The sequence below is a fragment of the Engraulis encrasicolus genome, chromosome 3, assembly GCF_034702125.1.
Source record: "Engraulis encrasicolus isolate BLACKSEA-1 chromosome 3, IST_EnEncr_1.0, whole genome shotgun sequence".
Classification (NCBI taxonomy): Eukaryota; Metazoa; Chordata; class Actinopteri; order Clupeiformes; family Engraulidae; genus Engraulis; species Engraulis encrasicolus.
The window spans coordinates 4637490-4663121 of record NC_085859.1 but is presented as its reverse complement, the minus strand read 5'-3'; the positions used below and the strand labels follow the sequence as shown (position 1 = coordinate 4663121).

Sequence of the window (25632 nt, the reverse complement as noted above, 5' to 3'; positions counted from 1 at the left end):
TGCCATGGCCACACCCAACAGGAAGTGAGGTAATTGGACTAGAAATTCAACTTTTGACATACGACAAAATTGTCATACCATGAACTTTGATGTACTTGTCCTGAACCGTACAACTGTTCGGTTTCGTTTTAATTTGTAAATGATCTTAAGACATTGCAGATGATATATTGCGAAGGAATTTTCAATATGTTGTAAGAAAACAAGATGGCGGCTTGATGTATTCTGATGAAAAAATGACAGAAAATGTGCCTCCACTATGCCCTTTCTGAGGGGGTTGCCATGCATATCTTTCAATGTTGCTTTGCACAGGTGTTTGGTAGGACACAGCGTACCTCTCAAAACAAGCCCCACCCCTTACTCAGCACATGGGCTCTGTAGCGCCCCCTTAAGTCATGGGCCTATGGGGTGGGACCGGCATAAAGTTGAAGCTACGGACTCCAAAATTTGTGTGTGTGTATCTCACTAAGCCAATCAAAAAAGTCTTTAGGATGCCATGGCCACACCCAACAGGAAGTGAGGTAATTGGACTTGAAATGCAACTTTTGACATACGACAAAATTGTCATACCATGAACTTTGATGTACTTGTCCTGAACCGTACAACTGTTCAATTTCGTTTCAATTTGTAAATGATCTTAAGACATTGCAGATGATATATTGCGAAGGAATTGTCAATATGCTGTACGAAAACAATATGGCGGTTTGATGAAGTCTGATGAAAAAATGACAGAAAATGTGCCTCTAATGTGCCCTTTCTGAGGGGGTTGCCATGCATATCTTTCAATGTTTCTTTGCACAGGTGTTTGGTAGGGCAGCACATACCTCTCCAAACAAGACCCACCTTTAAGACAGCTTATGGGCTCTGTAGCGCCCCCTTAATCATGGGTCTATGGGGTAGGACCAGAATAAACTTGAAGCTACGGACTCCATTTTTTTTTGGATGTGTATCTTACTAAGACGAACAAAAAATGTCATACAGTGGCAAGGCTAATCCCAACAGGAAGTGAGATAATTGGACCTCTTTTTAAAACAGGAAGTTGGCCACCATTTTAGTTTGCAGTGTTTATAAAACAGTGCAAACACATGTGTTCATTAATATAATGAATATAAACTTCTTCTATATGCCTAATATGGCAACTTGATATAGCGCCACCATGTGGTAGGCAAATGAACTGCAGTAAAAGTGGAGTTCTGAAATAGCTGTATCTCGTGAACCGAACGTCGTAGAGACTCCATTTTTGTTTTGGGCAGGATGTGATGGGGAGATATGCCCCACCTTGAGCCGTAGGTGCGAGGGCCCGTCATCGCCGCTCGCGGCTTTAATTATTATTATTATTATTATTATTATTATTATATTATTTTATTGTTGTTTGTTTTGTTTTGTTTTTGTTGTTGTTTACCAGGTGTGCTTCATCAACATCCAGCGTGAGCTGCGTACGCGTGGCGTCTTCCTGCGTCACGAGTACCCCCATATCTACAAGCAGCTGTGTGACTTTGTGGACTCCAACCGGCGTTTCACGCCCACCACCATCTACCCCGTGGACAAGCGCAGCGGGAAGCAGTTCATGTGCATGATCATGGCAGCCTCCGAGCCCCGCACGCTAGACTGGGTCGCCACCACCCCGCACCTCCTCGACGACATCATCTGATTGGCTGGGCTGGACTGGACACCTCCCATGTGGCATTGTATGATTGGCTAGCTGGCTGGGCACTTCCTGGACGACATCTTCATCTAATTGTCCGGGCTCATGGAGACTAAACAGAGGGGACACCGTGGGTTCTTTTCTGTAGTGAAGCAACGGCAGGGGGTGGGACTAGACCCGGAAACCGAAGAAAATTGCAAATTCATATTCATCTCTATCGTAGACTTGAGCCAATGCATCTCCTTGCTAATTCTTGCAGAGTCTACTCTATTTCGAGCTATTTCAATTGTTTAAATGACCAATGCGCATTGTTAGTTGATTTCATTGGCGGCTAGAATTCTTTTCAGAATTCTTTTGATTGACAGTGAAACGCAACCACTGTCCTATCAATGCTGGTTGATAGCGTTGCTAAGGAACGAATGTGGAAATATAGGACGGAAGAATCCTCGCAGATCAATACTGGTTGCTTCACAACTGTTGAATTCAGTTCTACAGAACCACAGTGTCCCCTAATATTCAAGCCAATGGCTGGGCTGGACACCTCCTGGAAGACATCCTCTGATTGACTGGGCTGGGCTGGACACCTCCCAGGTGGTGTCGTATGATTGGCCAGGCCGATGTTGCCAGGCCACACCTTCTTTATAACATCATCTGATTGGCTGGCTGGCTGGACACCTCACGGGTGGCGTCATATGATTGGTCAGGTTGTGTGGTCACCAGGTCACGCCTCCTTTGTGACATCATATGATTCTCTTCTCTGCACTGCTCTATGGATGTATGTTGTAGTATATGTGTATAAAACTAACAAACTTATTTATAACTCCTGTTTTTAGACGCAATGTATTTTGCTACAGAATATATCTATATATCTATACTGTATAACTACGTCTGTATTGACCGCAGGCTCACCCTATTGTCATGGGACCGCTTCTAGAATGCAAAATATAATATAATATAATTTCCAAACAATGCAAAATGATTTATTCTTGAAATTGCTTTTGTGTCTTTTCTTTTTTTATTTATTTATTGCTTTTCAGCCAAGCACATGGATTTAAAAAGACATTTCCCTTTTTGACAGTTTCTTCCAAAATGAATGGCTTTGACCTGTTGTGTTTCAGAGGACTATGGGGTATGTTTGTGTAATGCACGCATGTAAGATGCACTTTGACATTCCGCAGTTTCTTATGTAAAATATTATATTAATAGTCCATGGAAGTGGGTCATTCTGTTGAAAAGCAGGTGATTAGAGAGTGGTTGAGTTTGACAGAGAGAGAGAGAAGGAGAGAGCCTAGAGAGAGAGAGAGAGAGAGAATGAGAGAAGGAGGAGTGTGAAAGAGACAGAGATAGAGCGAAAGAGACTTGAGTTTAGAAAGAAAGAAAAACAGAAAGAGGGATAAAGAAAGAGAAAGAAAGACTTGTGCGACTTTTTTTTAAAAGCACTGATATATTTGTGACGTTTCAGCTTTAACATCCCATTGTATGTTTTTTGAAGGAGAGTGTAATGTACACAATGTGTTTGAGGTATTTACAGCAAAATTACTGTAAAAATTACTGGAAATGTACATGATGATATCGTAATCAATTACAGTAAGCTGGTGTATTAACTACAATACCTTGCTGTAGTCTTTTATAGCAATAGTCCTGTATACACATTACTTACAGTCAATTTGCAATTTACAGGAAGTCCCTGTACATTTTGCAGTAATTTCTTACGGTGTAAACAGTGCAGTTGAGGTTCAGCTTAAGAGTGTATTGCGATGCGAGCTCTGTGTTGCCGTGGCAGCTGTGTGGTAGCTACTGTAGGCTCTGTGATTGGCTGTTATCCATGTTAGAAATGCTCCCTTTGCTTCTGGACAGAGGTGGCCAAAGTAAACGTAGAAGTAAAAAACAAAACCTGCCATCGTTTCCTTCCAACACAAGTAACTTACATTACATTACACTTAGCTGAAGTTTTTTTTAGTCCACAGTGACTTACGGTTATTTTAAGTGCAGGGTATTGGTTAGAGTCCCTGGAGCAGTGTGGGGTCAGGTACCTTGCATAAGGGCACTTCAACCATAGAGTGAGATACAGAGTGGGATGGTGGGATTCGAACTTGCAACCCTCTGATCTAAAGCCCATCTCCTTAAACACTAGGCCCCGGCTGCCTAACTTCACTGAGTAGCTGGTTTACAGTTAGGCCTACTACAGAGCTATGTACATGATTCTGTGTTAGTGGGATCAAATTAGAGGGTTGTCTTTTTAGATTTTTAGGCTTTTTAATTAACAATGTTGAGCCGCCTCATTAATGTTGTACTGACACCATCAATTTACGTCTACTTTAACTTTGGCCACCGCTGCATGTTACAAATACTCTCTTTGCTCAGTCAGATTCTATTACAGTGATTTCGATATTAAGTGTTTAAAGCAGCAGAACAGCACAGCGCAGCTGAACCTACACACACGCACACGCACGCACGCACACACGCACGCACGCACGCACGCACGCACGCACGCACAGCACACACACACAGCACACACACACACACACACACACACACACACACACACACACACACACACACACACGCACATACCTATGCACGGTACACACACACACACACACACACACACACACACACACACACACACACACACACACACACACACACACATGCATGCACGCACGCACGCACAGCACACACACACATTCACTACCACTACCACACCGATCAGTTGCCTGTATCATATCAGGGTGAGGGGACCTAGTACACACACACACACACACACACACACACACACACACACACACACACACACACACACACACACACACACACACACACACACACACACACACACACACGGTACAGCCAAATTTGAGTCAGTAGGCAACACACATACAGGCAAGTGTCTTCACAAAGCCAGTATTGAACATTTCCAAGGCGTGAATTATCTGTTTGGATTTATGTGGCATTCAATCACAGTATTTCAGTGTTAAACCATGATCACAACAAGATGTATACTATATGAGATATCAGCGTTTAAATTGGCCTTAAGGCACATTATATTTAGCTGAAGAGACCTGTAAGCACTATATTTTTTATTTTGATTGCAGAACACTGAAGGCAATACTTTGAAAATATTTTTATGACTGAGAAATGAATAGATTGTTTGTTTCTTATAACTGCATTTCACTAGGAAGTCAAGTTAAGCTGTAGGCCTATACGGTGCAGAGCTCTGTGTGTGGTCTGTAAAGTGGTCTGAATGCATATCTCCATAAAGGTGTACTGTGTAGGATGGTGGCCAGAGGAGGTATTGCAACTATGCTGCTACCTGACACCGTGCTGTCTACTGCCAAATGTGATCTTTTAATGAATATTCACTAAATAATGAACTAATATTTACTAGTATGATGAAAGTACAGTAAGGTGTGCAGCTAAACATGTATATTTCTGGAAATTCAAAATGGCGGACATTGGAGAAGATCCCCCTTTTCATGTAGGAAAAGTGACATTTTCTAACATTTCTTAATGAAAACTTGGTTGAAATTTGGTGAAATTTGCTTGAGAATTTGCTTGAAATCTGTTGGTAAGTATTCATGGAAAAGGTAACATTGTGAATGGGCAGCATGAATTCTGGAAATAATCTACTGAAAATATTACACAGTGCACCTTTAATTCACTTATGGTTATACTGTAACTGCAGCTCTTTCTGGTTATCTTTTGTTTACCTTCTTGCTTGTATTTATTTTGAACTTCAACTTTGTACGCAGTCAAAATCGTCAAACATCTCATTTCATAAAATAAAAATAAACAAAGCACTACTTCCTGGAGTCTTGTTCATGCCTGTATATATAAAATCACTGAGTACAGCAATGCATATGACTGCAGAGGCCAATGGTATGACCAGGGCTGTAGTGGGCACGGTACGCGGGGGTACGCAGTCCACCCACTGCACCTGAAGTGAGATTTAAAAAAAAATCTTCTGCTGTTTGAATACAAAAAGGAATGATCCCATAGCAAGTATTGCAGGTGATTGACCAAACAGATGAAAACAGAGAAGCAATGATGTTAGATTAAGGACAGTTGGGGGGTTTGACATGATAAGTTACCTAATAATTTGATGACGTTAAAAATCGTGTACCCCCACTTTAAAAATCCCCACTACACCACTTGGACTGACTGACTGACTGACTGACTGACTGAATGAATGAAGCAGGGGCGCCGCCAGACATTTTGGGCCTCATGAAAGTCGAATTTTGGCGCCCCTTAAGGGCCCCTGTCAGTGCTGTCAGTGCTTTGGCCCTTAGAATCTGTAGCACCCCCCCACTAGCGGCACCAATGGAATGAATGAACAAATGAATGAATCTTCATTGTCCATAATTGTGGAAACTTGTCTTCAGTTTCACAATCTAAGAGACACAAATGACAGGTAAGACAGTACACATTTAGAGAGTACATACAAATCTTTAGCTTAATAATACGCACGCACACACACACACACACACACACACACACACACACACACACACACACAGAGAGTATTCAGACACACATCATATTGTATATGAGGCGGGGGCGTTGGGGGTATCTGGGTAGTAGGCCTACCTCAAGGAAAACTTAAGTTTCGCTTAATGATGGAAATGATGTGTGATTGCTACTAGTTTACATTACATTACGGTAGGGACACATAGGAGGCGAAGCAAGGCGAAGCGAAGAGAGGCGAAATCCAACCGTCATCAGGTCGTCGCGGCAAATCAAATGGAATGGAACAGTTATGTTGTTGATTTGATTGGGCCGCGAATTTGCTCCTCATTTGCATAACATTAAACTTTCTTTAATAATTTCGCTTCGCTTCGCTCCTGTTCGCTTGCTGTCGCTTGCCATCGCCTCGCCATCGCTTGCCTTCGCCTCTCTCATAGGAATGAATGGCAAAGTTCGCGAATTCGCGTGTATGTGTCCCTACCGTTACTTCTGCACCAGACCAGAACCACGAGACATCGCCATCTGCTGGCAAAAGAGTGCAGTGCACTAGCCAACATTTTCAAGTTCATTGATCACATTTGAGAGTCAGATGATGCTTAAATGAGTGGCTACGGCTACCGCAGCGTTAAGTACACACACACATGCACACACACACATACACGCACACGCACACACACACACATACACACACACACACACACAGCGAGAACTGGTAATGTTACATGTGAAACACACAACATAATGAGAATTTATTGTTATTATTATTAATAGATCCAGAAAAAACCCTTTACATTGCATTACACTACACTTAGCTGACGCTTTTATCCAAAGGCACTTACAGTTACATATTATTGGTTACAGAGCCTGGAGCAATGTGGGGTAAGGTGCCTGGTGCCTTGTCAAGGTGGGGAGAGGTAAGGGTGGGATTCGAACCTGTAGCCCTCTGATCTTACAGTAAGACCATCTGCCTAATAACCACTAGACCACGGCTGCCATAAACCCTCTTAAGGTGCCAGAAATATCCTCTTTTACAGCAGCTGTTGTCTTATTCACACAGCGATGCTGTACTGTAGTGTAGTGTAGTGTACAAGCTGCAGGTCATACATCTCTTCTGAGTGAGCTTCCCTGCGTGAGATAGCTAGCTCTATTCATCTTCCTAACCACTAGACCACGGCAGCCATAAACCCTCTCAAGGTGCCAGAAAGAGGAGTCACCAAAGCGGACAATTACGCACGCACACACAGACACACAGACACACACAACCAAAAACCGGCACGCACGCACGCACGCACGCACGCACGCACGCACACACACACACACACACACACACACACACACACACACACACACAACCAAAAACAGGCACACACACGCTGGTGTGTGAATATGGGAACATGTAAGTGCATGTGTGTATTTGAAAGCACTTTGACTTAACTTCATAATTGTGATATTGGTCTATAGGCTATACCTAAATAAAAATAAGTGTAATGCAATGTAAACACTTGTGTAACATTGCCATCTGGTGGTCGTACAATGGACTGCACACAATGATTTCAAGCTATTTCCACTTCCTCATTTGTCTGCAGTTCTGTTGTCAGCCAACATGTTGCACACTACAAGCAGGGACGGATCATGACTCCATGGGCCCCTGGGCCAGACAACAAGAAAGGGCCCCCTCCAGATGTTAGAGACCCTATATTGTTGGGCATTCAGGTGTTTTCCCCCTGTAAATATGTGAAAATAGAGTTGTTAAAAGTGTGATTTTACACAACATGAGAATGGAAATTTAGAGGATTGGGCTTCAGGGCCCTCTGGACTCTTGGGCCCCTGGGCCTGGGCCCGGTAGGCCCTTGCAGTAATCCATCCTTGAGTACAAGTATTTATTGTGGTGCGGCATGGACACACTGACATCTGCTACTGGAGACATTGATAACGGACTAGGTCCGGAACGTCTGTAGCTCCAGCTTTGGCCGATGATTATTTTGTCACTTTTCGGCAACAATACACATTTTTAACTTGAAAGTTGTGTGTGCCTCATCTTTACAGTGTCGTGCCTACTATCACACTGTAATCTGCCACATTACTCTTGGTGAGAATAGCCGGATATTATGTCTTTGAAAAATGACCTATTGTGGTTTGGCATTGTTTTTTTCAATATAGGCTACAGTATTTTTTCGGCACATTTTATCGCACATATTTTTCCATTTGAGGGCTGGATTTAAAATTTGGGGGACGATCAAGATTAATTTTACTTTGAAATATTTTATTCATTTATTTATTTAGGCCGACTGAATTTCATTGCTATACACACTGAAATGTCTCTTTTGTAAATGAACCCTGGCCAAGTTAGCCAAGTCACACCTTTCAGCCACCCTGTTACCTACCTGCTTTCCCCTAGCTTAAATTACATATCATTCTTTTCTTCTTATTATTATTTTTTATTTTTATGTTTTTTTTTTATTATTTATTATTATTTTTACCTTATGTTTTATCTTAATGTTTTAAATGTTTTTTGACTCTAATTCATTTCCTTCTTTCTTCCCTGTTTCCTTTCATTTACATTTGTTAACTTTGTGAAGCACATTGAGTTGCACCTGTGTATGAAATGCGCTATATACAGTTGAGGACGATATTACTAGCCCCCCTCCTGAAATTAGACATATCTCTTCATTGATCATTGAGAATGATCATTATTAATAAATGTGTGTTATTCTGGAAACAAATACACCATGGAGATAGTATCCAATAAGTTAAATTTGGACTTTTCCATTTTCACAATGAGTTTAAACAAAAAAGTGTAAAAATGGCAAGGACAAAATTATTAGCACCCTTATCATTAATAGTCAATATTAATTAATGGCCCATTTTTTTCATCGCAAATAGTTAAGCTGGTCCAAATGGCATGGATGTTGAGGATGGACATTCATTTTCAGCACTCTTCAAATACTATCTAAAGGATTGAGGTCTGAACCACTCCATGACCATGGTTTTAGTATCCTTGAGGAACATTTGAACTATTTTGGATGCAAGTTTTGGGTTATTATCTTATTGAAAGATCCAGATCTTAGCTCCCTCTATGAGCATATTTTTGCAAGGTCACTTTCCACATTCTATCATAATTTTCAGTTTTTATGGTGCCGTACACCCAAACAAGGTTTCCTGTGGCTGAGGCTGCCACAGAATGATGCATCCGCCACCATGTTTAATTGTGGAAACCATCTTATAACGATTCAAGGCCTATCCCTTTCTTCACCTGACAGAAGCAGAATTCATGCATCAAAGCAGGTGCAATTGAATATCATCAGATGAAAGCAGAGATGTTCAAAACTCATTTTTGACTTTCAATTGTTCACAGGCAAAGCTCAGTAACACTCTGATATGCACTGCCTTTAGTAGGCTAAAGGGGTTCTTCTGTGATGATGGCCCCAAAGCCCAATGATGACAAGCCCTAACAACTGTCTTTCTTGGTGGGGGAAAAAACTCCAGGTGAGGCCAGGTCAATAACAATCATCTAGGCAGGTGTCCAATGCTTCTTTGGTCTAATGAGGTCAAGCAATTTCCACAGTTACACACAGTGGTGGGGCACCAAGTTTAGTATTTAGCCTCAGACACAGGGAGTCTGGGTCTGAATCTGGATTGCTGGGTCTTCCAACAACATTGTAACCCAAAGCATACATTTAGATTAGTTCAGAGGTTCTTCAAAGACACTAAAACCATGATATTGGAATCACCCGCTCATAGTCCAGTCCTCAATCCCACTGAGAGTCTGTGGTTAATGTCTATGCTCAGCATCCATGCGATTTGGACCAGCTAGAACACTTTGCAGTGAAGAAATGGGCCAAAATCCCTAGTGGGGCATGTGCCAACCTAGGTAGCAACTTATCAGAGCCTGTTGTCAGTTTTGGTTCATAAATGCCACCATATTGACTATTAATGATCAGGGGGCTAATAATTTTGTCCTTGTCATTTTTGCCCTTTTTTGTTTAAACTCATCGTAACAATAGAAAAATCCAAATTCAACTCATTGAACATTATCTCCATCAGTGTATTTGTTTCCAGAACGGTTAATAATGGTCATTCTTACTGAGAAATCAAGAGAAATGTCTAATTTCAGGAGGGGGGCTAATAATATCGTCCTCAACTGTAAATAAACTTGCCTTGCTTTGCCTTGCCTTGCCTTGCCTTGCCTAGAGTTATGATTCATGATTTTCATCACCACAGTAAAAACAAACAAACAAACAAACAACAAACATGATAGACTGGTTAGAGTTAGCCTACATTTGTTATGGGGAATTACCAAAAATATTTTGCATAACCCTCATGTATTGGCTAATAGATTGTAAAAGGTTAGGGAGTCACTCAACTAAGTGTAATGTAATATAATGTAATTTACTATATTTTGCATAACCTCTAGTCTCATTTAAATGTGTGTCTATGAATAACAATGTGCAGCCCATGTCTTCTGTAACCCCCGCAAGGACACGGCAGACTGAGCTATTCTCAACTACAGGTTTTATTTCCCTACTTTCAGCCCTGCGCATGCGTGTGACGAAAGCCTCCTCGTGATGACAGCTCGCGTCGTTTAGACGGCAGGTTTGCAGTTAGCAAAAAGGGTGGCTGGCTAACGTTAGCTAGCGCCGTGATTTGCTTTTCTCCAGTAATTATCGTTGAGGACACGACACAGACAGTGAAAAACTCACTGCCACAGAGCGGGAATACCCACAATTTAGGGGACACGCGAAAGGCATTTCACTTGGTGAGTAGACGAAAGCGTTGCCAGTCAGTAGGCATTGGAATGTAGCTAGCAAGCAAGCAAACAAATTTAGCCAATGCTACTTCTTATGCTATCTAAACAAATGCGCACACTGGCTGTGTTATCTCAATAAAGTTAAGGTAGTTAGGAGTCAGATAAGATAATGTGCCAAGCTCTCCAGTTGGTTGTGCCACAGTGGATGGTTGTAACAGTCAGGAAATATTGTAAGCGGGACACTGCAGTCAAGTCAGCTCCTTTTCCTCCCTAAAGGCTAGTTAACGTTGACTGGACCAGCTAGCTAGACTGGTTTATTTATTATTAGTGAGTTGTTTTTTTGAATCTGGTAATGTTGATGTCAAGCTGTCACGGACCTGGTAGCTTTACTTACAGTTGTGGTTTTGAAAGGGTGAGTGAAACTGCGATTTTGTTCCGAGAAACGGCTGAGTTTCAGGGTCTGGTTTCTCCGACAGGGGATTTTCATGTGGAACGTCAACACCTTTTCAGCCACCCTGTTACCTACCTGTCTTGCAGACAAATATGCCACTTAGACAAATTCTGCTTATTTTCAGAACTGAAGCTACAAAGGATTCATTCTTCCCAGAACCCATTTTAATGTGTTATAAAATAAACGTTGGAGAGGTCGCTTCTTGCTGCATGATTCTGCCTTCTTCACCGCTGTAAACAGTCAGATGTTTTCGGCTGTCAACTCCTGTCACCTTGTGTTTATTTTTCCGCAAGCCTCCCCCGGTCTCCCTGCCCGTATTTTACATGGCACGGAGTTTGTTTGCTGGCCTGTCATATGAAATGAAGTCCGCCAGTCAGTGGGGATACAAACAAACAAACAATTATCTCATGTTTAGATTGGAAGATAATTGTTGGATTTAGGCGCCAGCGGTTGACTATAGCATCCTGTTATGGTCTGACTTCCACCAAACTGCACAATAAAATGAAAACCGCATCCGAATTTACAGCTCTACTTTTTCTGTTATGTCGGCCCGTTTCGCAGCGTTGCACGCTCAAGTTCAAGGGTATGTCGCGACAGGTGTTGTAATTTTGGTTGCCTTGCAGTCTGATGCTGATGATAATGGTGTCGTACTGAAATGGCTGAATTCATGCATTTGGCAAAGGTGCACCCAATTATTTACATGTTTTTACATTCACCATTAGTAAAGCATTAGCAGAGATTCTAAGAGTATATAGTCTCTTCTTGAATTAGTAAGTAGCTTTTGTTATTGTGTATGATAATGAATAATTATGCTGGTTGATGGTTTCGCTATTTTGACTGGCCGGGGTGATGAGGTGGTGTCTATACAGAACCACACGTGCCAGAGGTGTTGTATCAGCTGCCAAACACCCAGGTGTAACTTCCCGGATCAGAAAGTGAAAACCCTCTATGCAAAGGTGTTGGTTTGACTTTGAAAGTGGTGTGGCATTAACATGACAAGTTGCCTGGGTTAGCTATTTTTGCATTATTGTTATAAAGTGGTGGGTACAAGCTAGATTCATCTCCAAAGTGGTATGGATGGACATGTCCCCATCACCCACACCTAAAATTAAGCCCATGCCTGTATGCCACAAATTCAGAATCAACCAGGGGTGAATTTCTCAAAACCAAAGTTGCTAACTACAGTAGCTACTTTGCTGTTTTCAATGCATTTTCCCATTGGCAACTACCGAAGTTGCTAATAGGCTAATAGGCTGATCATGCAAGACGGGTAGACACCATCTAGTATTGGAGTCACCTGAGTATCGATCATTCAAGACGGGTAGACACCATCTAGTATTGGAGTCACCTGAGTATCGATCATTCAAGACGGGTAGACACCATCTAGTATTGGAGTCACCTGAGTATCGATCATTCAAGACGGGTAGACACTATCTACTATTGGAGTCACCTGAGTATCGATCATTCAAGACGGGTAGACACCATCTAGTATTGGAGTCACCTGTTGGATGGAAACTGTGTCGGGACCCGGAATTGACACCTCTGCTCGTTGTGCACACACACACACACACACACACACACACACACACACACACACACACACACACACACACACACACACCCACCCTGCTGCAGCCTCTAGTCTCTCTCTCTCCCCCCCCCCCCCCCTCGTCCATAACTTCCATCCTTGCCAGATATCCAGCATCTTGTGTTTTGTTTCCAAACAGCTAATTTGCCAAGTGCTTTGGCTGCTATGGACACCCCCACCCCCCACCTCCACACACACACACACACACACACACACACACACACACACACACACACACACACACACACACACACACACACACACACACACACACACACACACACACGCATGCATACTATTGGATGCTTGCTGCGTGCTGTGCGAGGTGTGAAGAGCCTGCCGGAGTGTGTGAGACTTAACCTCTGTCTCCATGACGTGCTAGACACTAGCGTTGGGCTGCGTGTGTGTGTGTGTGTGTGATCAAAGGCCAGTGTTGGATGTCGGCCATGCCTGTGTGTGTGTGTGTGTGTGTGTGTGTGTGTGTGTGTGTGTGTGTGTGTATGTGTGTGTGATGACTCTGATCCCTCAGTAGATAGCCTCAGTGCTAACCTGAGATCTTGTATGGAGGCTGGCAGGAGTCGTGCCATTCACCTCGTGTGGCGACCTACAGTATGGCGGAACTGAGGTCATCTCCGCTAGTTCACCATTCAGTCAGCGCGGTCTTGGGTAAGCGGTTAAAGTGTCAGACCCAAAGGTTGCCGGTTCGACTCCCGAACTGCCAGTGCTCTTCCCCCTCATCCTCCATAAATGAGCATGGTACTGTCCTGTTCTGTCACACTGAGTGGAGTCCAATATGCGGACTTCCCTCCTCCCTTGCTCACTTGCCTGCTTGTGATCTCATGATGATGTCACTGACAACGGAAAATTAATTCAATATCTTGCAAAAGCGCAATTGTAAAGTCTTTCTCCTCGTGTGCAATTGTTATGGTGAATGAAAAACAGTCCCTCAAAAGTTGTTGTGGCTAGGCTGACAGCTGGGAAACTTTATCATTTTCTCCACGGAGGAGGGGCCAGGAGGCGGGGCGAGGAGACAAGCACAAGTGGAGGAGGCAAGGACGCATATTGGGATGCACCCACTGATCCCTTGGGGCTGCTGTTTCGGGCTTCCCCCTTGCAGGGGTGAGGCATAAATGCAATTTCGTTGTGAGCGCTATGTGCTGTGGAGTGCTGTGTCACATTGACAATGGGGGAGTTTCCCAGCTGGGCTTTCAGTTTTCACTTTTTTTAGCAGTTGGGGAGATGCTATTGGAAGAAACATATAGTAGTTATGGCGCATGTTGATGACATCACTGCAAGAAGAGTGGATGTTGATTAATAATAAGTTTTTAGCAGTTGGGGAGATGCTATTGGAAGAAACATATAGTAGTTATTAGAGGTGCACCGAAAATTCGGCCGCAGAAAATATTCGGCCGAAAATGCAAAAAAGGACGCTTTCGGTTTTCGTCCGAATAGTATAGAAAATGAATTGAAAATGGGCATTGATTAAACTAATTTCAGTTCTACTCTAACATTTGAAGACTTCAAATACACATTTATTTGTCACATTTGTATGTCAAAACATTTATTGTAAACTGTAGATTTAAGCAATATTTAAAAATAGTGAAAAACCCAACTTTTGATAACTGAATTGTAATATTCGGTTTCGGTATTCGGCCAAGTGATTAATTATTATTCGGTTTCGGTTTCGGTCACAAATTTTCATGTCGGTGCACCTCTACTAGTTATGGTGCATGTTGATGACATCACTACAAGGAGAGTGGATGTTGATTGCCTCATTGGAATAAGCCGACTGAGTAGCAGGTAGTTATGGCGCATGTTGATGGCATCACCTGGCGCCGCGGCCCTCACTGTTTGGTGCATGTTGATGGCATCACTGGGTGTGGGCGGCCCTCTCTCTGCTTGGCGTTTCAGCAGCGTTGCATCAGCTAATGTGGGCAGAGTGTCATGTGGGGCATCACTGGGTAGTACACAGGGCCAGGCTCGGGTCTTGCTGGACTGTTGTGGTGGGTTGTTGTCCGTAGCTGTTGTCTGTTGTCTTGTGCACACGGTGATGCTGTAGTCAGGGTTTCCCAAACTGTGGTGCGTGCACCCCTGGGGGTGCGTGGCCTGACCCAAGGGGGTGCGCGAGCCGAATAGAGCAATGGCGGATATGTGTGTTTTATACAGCATTAATGAAAATGAATCCGTTTTTAAATGTATGGTGAATTGTATGCTTGAGGAAACATCAAGTCTTTCGGAAATGAGGAGTCCCTAAATAACTCTGCACAATGTGCAATGATTTGTGCAGTGAAGGCCATAAGTACAGCAAAACATTCGGGTAGGGGGTGCGCGAACCACATTGAAATGTACAAGGGGGTGCGCAAGGAGAAAAGTTTGGGAACCACCACCACTGCTGTAGTGTAGTGTAGTGTAGTGTAGTGTAGTGTAGTGTAGTGTAGTGTAGTGTAGTGTAGTGTAGTGTACAGTCATGCATCTCTTCTGTGAGAGCTTCCCTGCATAAGATAGCTAGCTCTACTCCCCTTTAATCATGGGTACTAACTTGCACTACATTTCATCCTCCACTATTTTCCTGCTCTATTTGTTCTACTAGGGATGCACAATGTGAAAAATTTCGGCCGATATAGATATCCGATATTGATATTGCAGTTTTGGCCGATAACCGATAACAATATTTTTTTGTTTTTTTTAAAGAGATAATAGACTGACAATGATGCAAACAAACTGATTTTTTTGTCCTCTTATCTTGTCTTTTAACTCCCTGTGATAAAATTAGATAAAAAATAGAGACAAACTAGAAGACAAACAATGAAAGTCACCGTCAAGTCCAATCTTTTAGAACCGTAACAAATTTAAAAAAACATTGGCGTTAACATCGGCCCAGTTTTCCCCATCGGACCGATGTGTGATGTGTTGAGAAATGTCAAATATCGTCCGATACTGCCGATACGTCTGGCCGATACATGGTGCATCTCTATGTTCTACATACTGCTGTACTCTGTACTGAGCCCTCACTCTGTGTGTGTGTTTGAATGTCCACCTTGTATCGTGTTGTCTGTAGCTGCTATTCCCGTGGCAATGCTGTAGTGCAGGGCAGTGTTTCCCACAGAAATTTTGGAAACTATGGGGGCAGCCGGGTTTTTTTGGGGGGGAGGGGGGGGGGGGGGGGTGTTGGGGGTCTTCTCACGCGGGTGCCTTTATTTTTTTTTTTTGGGGGGGGGGGGGTGGGGGGGAGGGGGGGGGGGGTATTGTATTCACGCAGCGTAAATGCAAAACGGCAAAACAATGACTACAGTATGACATTGGCGCATGGAGAAACTGTAGGCCTGGGCCTATATTTCAGCCATTTATATTTTGAGAAATAAGGCTACATAAGATTTTACCCATGACTTGTATAACAGTAGTACATTGTCATTGTCAAAAAATGCAGTACAGTGAATGATTTCTGTTTACAACACAGTTTCATTCGTCCCTCATGCAGGGGTCTAGGTAATGAAAACAATAATAATACAAAATAGGAGCAGAGATAAGAATTTAAGAGCACTGTGAAATTGTTAACGCATAGACAAAAAGGGTCTTAGAGGGTAGGCTATGCCTTTTCCCCCACACATATCTGTAGGCGTACACATTCTACATGAGGGGTGCTGGTCACAGGGCCAGTTTTTTTTCCAAATTCCTCCCATTAAAAGGGCTGAACAACATATTACACATTTATGTCTATATTCACATTCATTACACATTAATTTCTATATGCAGCCCGATGTCTCCTCTGCTGTGTCAATGAAGGCCTGTCACCAAACTCATTACAACTGTAAAACAAAGCCTAGGGAGTGTCAGTAAACTCATCCCAACTGTCCCTTCTCTGAAGGTTTTTGTATTGCTCCCAAACCCAAGTTAACTACAACAACTTGACTAGGCTTTTGATCCCTCTGTCTTTCAAGCACTTGTGGTTTTCTCTATAGGATGTATTTACTCCAGGAGGAAAATGCGAAGGAAATCGTAATTCAAATCGTTTTTAACAAAAACGGATATCGTTAAAATAAAAAAAACTAAAAAAAAAAAAAAACTAAAAAAAAAAAATTTTTTTTTTTTTTTTTTTACATTTTCGTAAACTATGGCGGCCAAATTTAAACTATGGCGGGCCGCCATAGTTTCCTCAATGTATGGGAAACACTGCAGGGGTATTCAATTAAATGTCATTGAGGGACAGTTTTTCAAATTCCTCCAAGTAATGGGGCCGAAGTTCGAACATACTGTAGAATATGTATGTAACTGCATGCAGCACAATGTCCAATGTGAGGGTGCGAAACAAGCGGAAAACTCTCCAGACCACTGACGTGTATAGTATAACTGGACTGCGTAGTTCGATAGAACTCCATTCAACGGTTTTGAAGCAACCGCGGCTGATTTACTTCCGCCCCAAAAATGCGGAAATATAATAATCACCTTGACAACGTTGAGCTACATTGCTGATAGGTCGACATCGCCGGCCAATCCACAAACAGACACTTCAAGACATGTCCCGCCCCTCCCACGCGAATACAGGGTTGCCGCGGGGTTGTAAAAGGTAGTAAAAGGTAGTAAATGAAATTAGACCAAATTAAGGCTTGTAAAAAGTAGTAAAAAGTAATAAACGTCATCTGACCAGGTAGTATTTTTTTTTTTACCTCCACAATGTGTATGAAATATTATTATTATTTTTTTTGGATTGACAAACAACAATTGATAAACTAGCGTGAATTTATATGTTACGACTAGGACCTGAATGGACTCATTTGTACCTTGCGCGCATACGTTGAATCAATCAGGGTTGTATGAAATTGCATTGCAAACAAGAGCTAGATAACATAGTTAGCAACCTTGGTTTGAGAAACGCACCCCGAGTAGCCTTGGCGACCGGCTCCGCTTGCCGCCAATCTACAGAGTTGTTTATATCGCATTTGCAGCCGACACATCGCTACACAGCTGCTACATTATTCTTCTTCTTTTGAGAAGTTTGTATGGCGTTACTTGAGAGATATGGGCAAATGTAAGTTTTCAGACCTCTGGCTGGAGGAAACTTCTTTTAAAGACTGGCTTAGGCCAGTAGTTGGCAACAGCCGAGAGGCGTATTGTAACGTCTGTAAAAAAGTTATAAACATTACGTGGATGGGTGTGAAGGCAGTGAAGTCTCATATGGATTCAAATAGCCACCAGACAAAGATGCGCGGACGAAACTCGCAGCTACCGCTGTCACTGTTTTGCGCCGGGACTAGTGCTACACCGACCTCCACTGCCCCCTCAACCTCCAGCACCGTGACCACATCTACCGCCGCCGGTACCTCAACCTCACCTGCTCCCATCAACAGCATTCCGAATCAACTGCTCTCCACCACCGCGCCACACTGCAGGCCGAGGTACTGTGGTGTCTAGATTTGGCTTCGAAACACCACTCCTTCAACTCCAATGACGGCATTGCAGAGCTATTTGTCAAGATGTTCCCCGACTCCCAAATTGCCAAATCCTTCGCTTTGGCCAAGGACAAGACCGGCTATATGATAAAATTTGGGATCGCCCCATATTTCAAGAGGCAACTAGTCGAGGCCATAAATCGTGCCGGCCCTTACGTGCTGATGTTTGACGAGAGTTTAAACCAATCGTCCAAAAAAAAACCAACTGGACATTCACATTCGGTTTTTGGAGGATGGGTGCGTTCAGTCGCGATATTTTGGCTCACAATTCCTGGGACATGGAAGAGCTGATGATCTGTTGCTGCACATCAAAGTAAGTTTATTTTCCACTAGCCTACTGTTGATTAATGAGATATTGATGATCATTTTATTTATTTTAAACCTTCTTTTGAATTTCTGTTTTATTCATTCATTCATTTTATTATGTCTCAATATTGCAGAATAAGAGAGTAAAATTCTAAATTATAATAAAGCTAACTTAAATGTTTAATTTGAAGCATAGTCTATATAATATATTACTGTCTTTATATTGAATGTGATTTGTAATATGTTATTTAAACAAACTTTTTTCTCTCTGAATTCACAGGAATGCATTGGCCAACTCAACATGAGGCAGCTCCTCTCAGTTGGGATGGATGGGCCCAATGTAAATTTTAAACTCCTTGATCTCCTTCAAAGGGAGTACGCTGAGCTCAATGGAGGTGCCCAAGTTCTGGTGGTTGGGAGCTGTGGACTCCACACTCTCCACAATGCCATGAAGGCCGGATTTACAGTGTGGCAAATCGAGAAGTTCCTGCGTGCACTCCATTTCCTCTTTCATAACGTGCCTGCCCGGAGAGAGGACTACACCAACACCACTGGATCTACCTGCTTTCCCCTCTCTTTCTGTGGCCATCTCTCTCTCTCTCTCTCTCTCTCTCTCTCTCTCTCTCTCTCTCTCTCTCTCTCACACTCTCTCTCTCACACTCTCTCTCTCTCTCTCTCTCTCTCTCTCTCTCTCTCTCTCTCTCTCTCTCTCTCTCTCTCTCGCCCTCTCTCTGTTTAGTGTCTAATTTTGAAGTTTACGTTAAGTTATTCATTTTTAATGAAATATTGTTTTTGCACTATTAAACATAATTTTATTATTAAATTTCTTCCCATTTAACACATTATTATTCGCTCATTATTTCAAGGTCCAATTTATAGCTGCTCAAAAAGTCTGTTATACACACATGCACACTCGCATACACCTACAAAGCCTCTTTCTCTCGCCCTTTGGTTCCATGTTCTGTTTGTCCCTCTTTCTTTCACTCTCTATTTGGTGAGTTGTGTCCAGTGTTGAAATTGTGAGGAAATATTTCAATAATTAATTTTGGAAGCATATTTCTTTACTTTACCCCGTCACTTTACTTTACATTATGCTGCTGCAGTTTGACGTCGTGTTGGTAGTAAAAAAATATTGTGGAGGTAGTGAAAAGGTAGTAAAAAGGTAGTAAATACAACTTAAGAATCTCTGTATATACCCTGGAATATGACATGGCGTACCCAGCAGAAATATTGAACCTAGTTTTCAGCTGTGGAACTGGTCGACACAGAAACCCTTGATTGTCATAAAAACAGCAACACAAGTTCAAATGGAACTGGTGATCGGTAAGTATGGCAAATATACCATGCTATTAATAAAATGATACTTTGGGATAACGAAACCTTGAAGAGCTTGTTATGATGACCATAATAATTTTAGCTTAGCATACGTGAGCCAGCCGAGTGGCGTAAGACCTAGCTTATTATAAGTTACTTCACCACGTTGTAGTGTAGCCGCAATTAAAGATAAATAGGAAGTTAGGCTACAAACTTAGCTACAAACAGATGTGTCTTTGGGGTCGGCGTACCGTTTGGCAAAACATAATCCATGTCAGCAATACTCAGTATCAACATTGCATTTGTATGAGAGCTCAGAATGCTCCATTTTTCATGTTGTACATCTGCGTAAAATATTGTTTGGTTTGTGTCTGCCACACCAAGTTAATCCTCTACGGACATTTGTAAATAACTTTGAATGTTTGGGCATCAAATGACATGCAAAACCTTTCCGTTTGACAGACAAACCATGGACGCTGAAGAAAGGCTCCTCGACGCCAAGCTGTCATCCGGAAGATTGAAGATGAAGATTGCCGTGTCGAGCAGTCATCATGACCATTTTTTTTTGCTGATCCCCCCAGTTTTTGAAAAGATTCAGAATACAAAGCTTCTCTTTCTTAGATCACTCTTAGAAGTAGACGGTATGGTAAACAAACCAAAGTTAACACCTTTCAGTTAGTAAAACATAGCTGGCCTACAGTAGGCTATGACTAACCATCTGGGTGTTTTGTATGCTTGACATCAAGATTAAAATGAAATATTCACCCTTATGTTCTGCTTTTTAAACTTGCAAATCATGGAGTGGGCATTCTTCCCCAAGCTTGTAAGAAATGCATTACTTCAATCACACAGTGTCTCCCAACTTCTTTTTTGTCTCATGTACCCCCTAAGCATTTGTCATACCATGAGTACCCCTCCCTCATGCTCTAGTCTACTGTATATCTTCCTCTATCCCAGTGGTTCCCAACCTTTTTCTTCAGGGACCCATATTTTTACCATTGTAAGCTTTGGTGACCCAATCGTGCCAGCGCCCACACGAGAGGGAGTCCCAGGCGAGAGGGAGTCCTGCGGAAACTCATTAGAAAATTGTATTCCTCAATTTGTCTTCAGTCAAATATAGAATGACTGTTTAATGTGTCGCTTACATTTTGTTGCCTCTATGCATATATCAGTTTAAAAGCTTTACTTTGTCATATATTCAACATGGGCTATATGGTATTAAAACGAAACCCCTTAAAATCAAGAGGGCTTCGCGACCCACTGTGGATCTTTGGCGACCCATAAGTTGGGTCCTGACCCATAGGTTAGGAACCACTGCTCTATCCCAATATGATTATGCTCCATACATTTCTTTTTATTGATACCTGCCAATGCATGTACCACCTGCATTGTGTTGTAACAATAGTGTGTTAACCAATATTACAAATTAAACAAAATGTGCGGGCTGCTGTATATAAGCATTTATTAACTGTGTTTCATAATTGCAATGGTTTTTGAAGCTGGTTCTGCACATCGGATCCTCTGTGGTGGTAGGATGCAGGCAGCAGCGTACTGTGCACATCTTCAGCTGTAACGATAAATACAAATCTATTTTTAAAAAATAATTAATGCAACATGAACATAATTGAAGCATATCACTGGTATATATAGAGTAACTATAACATTTCAGTGTAGTAAAAATGTCTACATTTGTTTAAAAAGGAAAAACCCATGAACATCCTTCTCAAAAAAGTTTTGGGTGCAGGACTAACAAAGTCAAATGACAACTGAAAATTAAGTCTGCTCACCAAGCTCCTGTTTTACTTATTTAATGTGATGAGCTTGAAGTGCAGACTTCATTTTCAGTTTTCAAATGTTTTTATTGTCCCATTAAATCTGCAGAAATATGGGGGTGTAGACTCACTTGTGTAATACACTATAGATGTAAACAGAGACGTTGTCCAAGTCCTTGGTCATGTGATACCTGCTGCAGTGTACTCTACGTCTTCAGACACCTCCGCTGTAAATAAAATAATGGCATATGAAGTGTGATGAGAATACGTCACTGTTTGGTACACCAACAACTTAACATACTTATGTCGTTTACATTATTTACCTCAACATTAAGTAGCTGAACTTGTATTAGTGTCAGGTTCATGGGAAGAAAACACAATAGATAAGGAGATGGGCTGCTCGTGTTTCAAAGCATGCTACCTAATCAGTGAAAATCATGGGGTGGTAGTTTCATGGTGTGGGCATGCATATCTGTCAATAGAATTGGTACCCTTGTAATTATTGAAGATAGTGGCTACTGACAAACGCTGAGAGTTTACTACGCTTGATGTATACTTTTATCCAGTCCAATTACTTTTTGTCCCTTCAAATTGGGAGGCACATGTAAAAATAAGTGTAAGTCGCTTTGGATACAAGCATTGGCTGAGTGTAGTGTAATGTTACATACCGTGTACTATATAGTATCATAGATGGCAGCAGGCTGGTCAGGTCCTCAGTTGTGCAGTGGCAACAGTGGCTGGTCCTTGTCAGGTGTGTTTATGGGGCCTCTTCTCAGGTCAGAGAGCCAAATCCTTAATGATGTTGACTATGGTGAGACCTGCTGGCGTGTACTGTACATTTTCAGACATCTGTAAAGAAAATGATGACAAACGAAGGGTGATGAGAACAACATATATTTCATTACTATGTTATTACTAATATATAAACACATGCAGAGTAAGCAGATGATGGTGTTAGCCTTACATTGGAAGGTCTCTGGTCTTAACTCAAGCGCATACTTTAGGGATTTGAAACTTAGGCCTACCTGACAGTGAGTCCTGGCTGTGTTTTCCAGGTGAAGTGTGGTTTGTTGTTTTGCCTACAGAATGAAACCATGTCACATGAGGATGGGGAAAGGATGTTTACTACACAATGCACTCGTCAGTAGGCCTGCAATCGTCAACATTACTGACAGTTTGCATTACACTATGCACTCGTCACTCAGTACAGTCAACATTAATGACGCCATTTGCATACTGAAAACGAACGTACCAATGACCATCATTTCATCACCAACTAGCAATTTGGCAACACAGAAACAAACAATATTTGACAGTTTTTCACGGAGGAACACAGCTAGACTAGGTTGCTTTTCCGATGTGGCTGGCCAGCATAGTGCCAGAATGGTAGTGAAATGTTTACAGCATCGTGAATGAATATGTAAGGACTTGGCTACGGTACGGAAGGAGGGAATCCATACACCTGATGCACGCCAAACAGACACATTTTGCTTTCAAAAGCAAAGGCATTCAGATTACAATTAAGTTACTTGACAAACCGACAGATCATCAAACACTGAAAGATCAGCATGCTGCCTTTGGCTAATAACAAGCTAGCATTGTCGTACGTGTTTGTTAAACAAAAGCTCAGTCATTTTGGTCAATCAGCCACGTATACAAGCTTTTATTTTACTTACCAAAACCGCAGAGGTCCTTACAGAATACGGAGAAGTACATCCAAAAGTACAACAAAGCATATTTGTGGGGAAAGTGTACCAAAATTAAATAACCCATCGCAGTGATGAAGCTGTTGAAAGCAGAGCTGGTTGAAAGTAATGCAGCAGGGAGGGGGCTTCCCCTGGAGACGCCGCGAGACTCGCCCTTCTCCTTGACAACGGCCTGCCTGTCAATCAAAACAATAATTCTAAAGAATGGCAACTGCCAATCAACCCAAATAGCCATGCTCATTGGTCATTTAAACTATTTTAATAGCTTTCTTAAATAAAGGGTCAGCCCGAAAAAAATATCTGGGTTGTTTGGGATGGGGGGGAGACTACCGTTTTAACGAAACAGGGCCGACTCGGCAAGAATTGCCTAGGAACTATATGGCTTCAAGTCCACCATAGAGATACATGGAAAAAGGCGCTCTACTTCCTTCTTCCGCCCCAAAATCGTCCCATGTCCCGCCCCCAGCCGTTGCTTCACAACGCATCGAACATCCGCAGTCTAGTTATAATAGAAGTCTGTGTTCCAAACAGAACAGATATTAGCTTCTCTGTTTATCAGTAGCCTAGTGATGGTCTATTATGAGACTATTTCAGATAAGATTTCACTCTCATGTGAATGCATAGGAGAAATATCCCTAACCTGAAGTGTTAGTGGTCGCTAATTATGCTCGGACACTGATAGCCCACATATTTTTCATTTTGTTCCGACCTCTTGTCCAAGGGCCGCATCTGGCCCCAGGGCCGCCCTGCTGTAGTGTAGTGTACAACCCCTGGCAAAAAGTATGGAATCACCTGTCGTGGAGGATGTTCATTGAGTTGTTTCAATTTATAAAAAATAGAAGGATGAATGATACGACACAAACCTCAAGTCATTTTCAAAGGGGAACTGTCTGGCTTTAAGAAACACCAAAAGAAATCAAGAAAAACAATTAAGTTAGTAAGTAATTGTTACTTTTTTAGAGCATGCATAGAGAAAAAAATATGGAATCACTCAACTCGGAGGAAAAAAATATGGAATCATGAAAAATAAACAGACAAAAGAACGCTTCAAGACTTTTTTGCACCACCTCTGGGCTTCTTAACAACCCACAGCCTCTGAGGAATGGCATTAATGGATGAAAAACAGTACCCTTCATCAATTTTACTCACTCTTTCTCTGATTGCAGTTGTCAGATTGGCTTTACAGGTTGGAGCCTTGTCATGGACCATTTTCTTAAACGTCTACCTCAGATTTTCATTTGGATAGAGGTCCAGACTGTTTGTAAGATGACGATATGTTTTTCTTCAATGGATGACATCACTGATTTTACAGTATGACAAGTAAAGATCCATTAACATCCCAAGAAAAGATTTCATCATCTCCAAGCATCTCTTCAATTGATTGGATAAGAAAAGTGTCCAAAACAACAACGTTAACTTGTGCATTTATTGAAAATGTAATGCAGTCATGTTCCCCCCAGTGCCTTCACCTGACATGCAGCCCCATAGGCTATTGTCAATGACAGTGGTTATTTGTACGTTTTTATTAGTCAGTCATCCTCATTTTCATTTTTCATCAACCCCATGTAATAAGTGCACCAGACAACACTTCCAGCATCAAGTTGTTCAAAGAGGATTCACAATTAATCAATTAATTAGACCTCCATCCAGTCAAACTGTCTGAATGCTTTTTTTGGGCCATTGCATTGTTGTTTTTCCAATTTGGGTGCATGTGTAAGTTCAGATATCCGTGAATGTCTCTGTATGTAAAGCCCATTTGCTTTAGGTGATTGGAGATGGTTGCCAATGCCTTTTCAATAAATACTCAAGTTTATATTGAAATTTTGACAATTTTCTGATCCAATCAGTTGAAAGGATGCTTCGGAATGATGAAATGGTAATGTACCTGTCCATTGGCAAAACCTGTGAATACATTCTTTAAAGATAAAAACATAAGGTCAAGTGTCATGGCCTACAAAAAGCCTTGAACTCAAATCCAAGACGATATCTGTGGTGGAAATTTGAAAAACATGGTCAATGGCAAGGCTCCAATCCGTTAAGATGATCTGGCACTGTAATCAGAGATAAAATGGAGCAAAAGTGATGAGGGGAATGTTCTTTTCCTCGTACATGCCATGCCTCAGAGACTGTAAGTTGTTCTAAAATCCAAAAGTGGTTCAAAAAAGCTTTTGGAGTGCTTTTTTGTTTGTTTGTTT

General features: G+C 41.9%; 2 protein-coding genes and 1 long non-coding RNA gene across 3 annotated transcripts in view; 2 read left to right on the top strand and 1 right to left on the bottom strand.

The window, feature by feature from the left end:
- Nucleotides 1-1648, top strand: part of LOC134446465 (apical junction component 1 homolog) — a 38098-nt gene extending 36450 nt beyond the window's left edge. Inside the window, exon 13 of the mRNA XM_063195833.1 lies at nt 1403-1648. Within this exon, the coding sequence (XP_063051903.1) occupies nt 1403-1648 (246 nt within the window). The remainder of the gene's footprint in view (nt 1-1402) is intronic.
- Nucleotides 1649-10662: 9014 nt separating this feature from the next.
- Nucleotides 10663-25632, top strand: part of gapvd1 (GTPase activating protein and VPS9 domains 1) — a 100066-nt gene continuing 85096 nt past the window's right edge. Inside the window, exon 1 of the mRNA XM_063194654.1 lies at nt 10663-10862. The gene's annotated coding sequence lies outside the window, so the exon portion shown is untranslated. The remainder of the gene's footprint in view (nt 10863-25632) is intronic.
- On the bottom strand, nt 22376-23545 carry LOC134445606 (uncharacterized). Its single transcript, XR_010034308.1, has 3 exons — nt 23408-23545; nt 22757-22810; nt 22376-22580 (listed from the first exon to the last, which is right to left on the bottom strand). It is a non-coding gene; the product is annotated as an uncharacterized LOC134445606 (long non-coding RNA).